Raw genomic sequence first — 4,348 nt, forward strand, 5'->3', positions numbered from 1 at the left:
CAAGTAGGAATCGATAAGCTTGCTGATGCTGTGTCTATTACTCTAGGACCCAAAGGTGCATCTTTCAAATTTATTTCATCATGAATTTCAAGGTTTTGAATGCTCAATGACTAGTACATTATACCAATACTCAATTATGTTCCATCCAGAAAGCACTGATTCACGAACCAAGTTTCCATAGAACTGATATTTTATAAAATTTTCACATTTAGTAGTAGCATGTATTGAGAGAACTGACATATGTCAAGAATGTTCCAATATTTTTTATGGCAGAGCTTAGAAAGTATTAAATACTGGCTGTTTGAAATTTGAAATACTTCAAGTATATATAATTTTCAAAATATACATGTGTATGTTCCAACCGTAAGAATATGAATTGCAGCTAATTAAGTTATAATGGAACTGAAAATTGGTTCCATTTGCATCCTTTTAGTCCCGGAAAAGGATTGTATATGTATTTTGATATTTTTATTCACTGTTTATTGACTGCTCATTGTACATGCTGCTTATGTGATTCTAATTAACAAGTTTGTTCATCTTGCTCCTTACCGTGCAGGACGTAATGTTATTCTCTCGGAATCTGGAAACCTTAAAGTGATTAATGATGGCGTTACAATTGCTCGGTCCATAGAGCTTTCTGATACAATTGAGAATGCAGGTGCCATGCTAATTCAAGAGGTTGATCATTTGTTAGGTTTTGCCTTGGATTAAATAGAATAAATTTGAGACCAAAATAACTTGAGATGTATTGCTTGTTTCCTTCCTTACTGCTTGTAGGTTGCTAGCAAAATGAATGATTTGGCTGGTGATGGGACTAGCACCGCAATTATTTTGGCTCGAGCCATGATTAAATCTGGACTATTAGCAGTTGCATTTGGGGCTAATCCTATTTCTTTGAAGAAGGGAATGGACAAGACTGTAAAAGATTTGGTCAAGTTCTTGGAGCAGAAAAGTGTTCCTATTGAAGGAAGGGCTCATATTAAAGGTAGTTTCTGCTTCTATTTTTTGAGTTTTCCAAAGCAATGGGTGTTCTCAAGATGAAAATATTGAAGGAAGTTTTTGTCCCTCTTGCAGCTGTAGCTTCAATTTCTGCTGGAAATGATGAGTATGTGGGAAATTTGATTGCTGAAGCTATAGAAAAGATTGGCTCTGATGGGGTGATCTCCATCGAGTCGTCATCATCATTTGAGACCTCTCTGATAATTGAAGAAGGGATGAAGGTATCATGCATTAGAATAAAAGTCAACAATAACAAGCATTAGTGTTCCTGTCATTCAGATAAGAATGATCACTATCATTGTCTTTTCCCTTGTTATATTTGTTCTCGGTTCCTTCTGTGCAGATTGATAAGGGTTACATGTCTCCTCACTTCATTACCAATCAGGAGAAGTCCATTGTTGAGTTTGACAATGCTAAAGTTTTGGTAACTGACCAAAAGATTTTGGCTGTCAACGAAATTGTTCCTTTGCTGGAAAAGGCTATGCAGTTGAGTGCCCCACTCTTAATTATTGCAGAGGATGTCTCAAGGCCAGTGTTGGAAACGTTAACAGTGAACAAAATGCAAGGGTTACTAAGAGTTGCAGTTGTAAAATGTCCAGGATTTGGAGATGCAAAGAAAGCTGTGTTACAGGATATTGCACTTATGACAGGTGAGTTCCTACAGCATATAATAATCTCAATTAATATCTTTGGAAACTTCCTTTACATTAGTGTTATGCATATTCTATAAACAGCAAACTCTTTGTTAGTCTTTGTTTTTCTTTAGTAAAAATCAGTCCTGATCTTATGACTTGAATTGTATATCTTCTATGGGGTGTCACTATTTAGGAGCTCTTCATGATATCTTGACTGTATGAGCATAATTTGAAGTTTTCTTTTTTTTCCCCTTAAATTTGCCCGGATACTTTGTTCCCATTTCCTTCATTAATGAACACACTTTCTCTGCTCTGCTTGTTTGACATCATGTTTACATTAAAATCACAGGTGGTGATTTTCTTTGTGGAGACTTGGGTCTCACACTTGAAGGTGCAACATCAGATCAGCTTGGCACTGCACTGAAAGTGACAATAACCAGTAATTCGACAACTATAATTGCTGATCCTGCCACAAAGGCTGAAATTAAGGCTAGAATTTCACAGATAAAGAAGGATCTTGTTAAAACAGATAACGCGAACCTGTCAAGAAAGCTCTCAGAGAGAATTGCAAAACTCTCTGGCGGTGTAGCTATTGTAAAGGTACCTACTCCAATAAACATGTATTGAGTTGTCTGTACTCTGATCAATTCATGACCTCCTTACTAAAGAGGTCCTATAAAAGAAATTTTCTGTAATGAATATGATTTATTCTTAATAATATATCATTTTTTTATACTTACCTTCTCTCTTACAAATTTGCTTCTTCTACTATAAAACAATTTTTGTGACATCCAATATCAAATAACATTTTATGTTGACATTTGTTTTGTATCAATTGTGCAGGTAGGTGCGCACACTGAGGTAGAACTAGAGGAGAAAAAACTTAGGATTGAGGACGCGAAGAATGCAACATTTGCTGCTATACATGAGGGGATTATTCCTGGAGGGGGTGCCGCATATGTCCACCTGTTGGACTTGATACCAACAATAAGGAACTCCATGGAAGATCTAGATGAGCGAATTGGTGCTGATATTGTGGCTAAGGTATGGTTATGTTTATTAGTTTCCTAGCTCTCGTACTTGTGCTCCTTCATACAATTTGTGAATCTGTATAATTAACCCTACAATATGTCGTTGAGGCTGAGAGGTCTCAATAAATTCCAAATACTCCAGCCTCATTTTGATTGTTTTCATCCATGCCAAAAGTCTCTCATTATCACTTTATTTGTTTTGAAGATGGTCCAAAACGTATTAATAGAGAAACCTGCTCATCTGTATACTGTCCTTGTTAAGTTCACATCATGACTTTGATATCTTATCAGCTATCTCCCTCGTTACTATCAATACTTGGTACTTGGGCTTAAAATTTTAATTCTAATAGTGAACTTGGCAGGGAGAATTTAACTTTGATTATGTTTTCCTGGAGGTTGAGGTTGTGTGTCAGGTCTTCTGTCAACCTCTCTATGTGATTGCTCGTTGCTCTCTTAACCTTGTTATTCTTAGATATTACATATTACTTGAAACCATTCTTCTTTTCAAAAGAAATAAATAAAAAAATAAAAATCTGGTGCATTCCATATTTGTTTCCCCTGTACTTTCATTAGTTCATCGAGGCTTGGGATTAATTTTGTGGAAGGCAATTTGTTTATGAACTTGTGTTGAATGCCTTTAGATATATGTAAGCAGTTTCACACAATGCATTGCAGGCAATGCTTGAACCTGCAAAATCAATTGCAGCCAATGCTGGAGTTGATGGAGACATTGTTGTCCAGAAGACGAGAACACTTGATTGGCGAACTGGATATAATGCAATGACAGGCACATATGAAGATCTTCTAAATGCAGGAGTGATAGATCCTTGTCGAGTTGCCAGATGCGCTCTTCAAAGTGCAGTTTCAGTTGCTGGTATGGTATTAACTACCCAGGCTATATTGGTGGACAAAACAAAAAAACCCGAGCCATCTGTGCCTCTGCTCCCTGGTATGATACCTTAAAACGGCGAAAACACTACAATTTTGACAATCAACTTTAGTATCATGAATCAATGCCTGCAAATGTCCCTTTTGTTGATTCACACTCGGCCAGCGATAAGAATGCTCTTGCCATGAATGGAAAAGTCTCGGGTTGCTGCTGCTTATTTGAGTATTGACTTGATGAAATCCATGTGCCATGCAGCCATGAAGAATCCACCACATTTTATATCACAAGCCTAAACACACTTTTCTTTCCTGCATGTATTCTTCACTTGTGTATAATTATTTTTCCTAATTATTAGAATTTTAATTACAATCTTTCAACCATTCTTCTTCCTTGCAAACTGGAAATAGTGTACTTGGCATTGCTCCACACAAATAACTGCTTCCTCTCTAATCTCTCCTTTGTTGGTATAGCTTTTAAGCTTATTAATCTCCAACTAAAAAAACATGAATAGCAAGTGGTGTCTGAATCTTCTATGATCCATTTTTATTTAATGTATAAATCCAAAGTATGCACTCATTATTTATCTTTATAGGAATGAATTTATTTTACATATATGAAATATTAAAATCCTAAAGTTTTTTATTCCTTAGCAAGCTTTTAATTTGGATAAATTCTCATTTTTATATATGTGAAATTAAGTTCATCTTTAAATGTTCCTTGTTTAAGTAAGAAATATTGTACTCTTTGTTAATTAAACAAATTTTAACTTTTTATTTATTATATTTTATATCAAT

The 4,348-nt window shown here is 35.4% G+C and overlaps 1 protein-coding gene across 1 annotated transcript in view; it reads left to right on the plus strand.

Moving 5' to 3' along the window:
* Positions 1-4,002, plus strand: part of LOC107639272 (chaperonin 60 subunit alpha 2, chloroplastic) — a gene marked incomplete in the record, with an annotated part of 5,600 nt that extends 1,598 nt beyond the window's left edge. The window contains 8 exon segments of the mRNA XM_016342755.2: positions 1-55; positions 557-678; positions 778-985; positions 1,075-1,220; positions 1,343-1,649; positions 1,984-2,234; positions 2,478-2,678; positions 3,341-4,002. Of these exon segments, the coding sequence (XP_016198241.1) occupies positions 1-55; positions 557-678; positions 778-985; positions 1,075-1,220; positions 1,343-1,649; positions 1,984-2,234; positions 2,478-2,678; positions 3,341-3,628 (1,578 nt within the window).

This window comes from Arachis ipaensis, chromosome B04 (assembly GCF_000816755.2).
Source record: "Arachis ipaensis cultivar K30076 chromosome B04, Araip1.1, whole genome shotgun sequence".
NCBI classification, from domain to species: domain Eukaryota; kingdom Viridiplantae; phylum Streptophyta; class Magnoliopsida; order Fabales; family Fabaceae; genus Arachis; species Arachis ipaensis.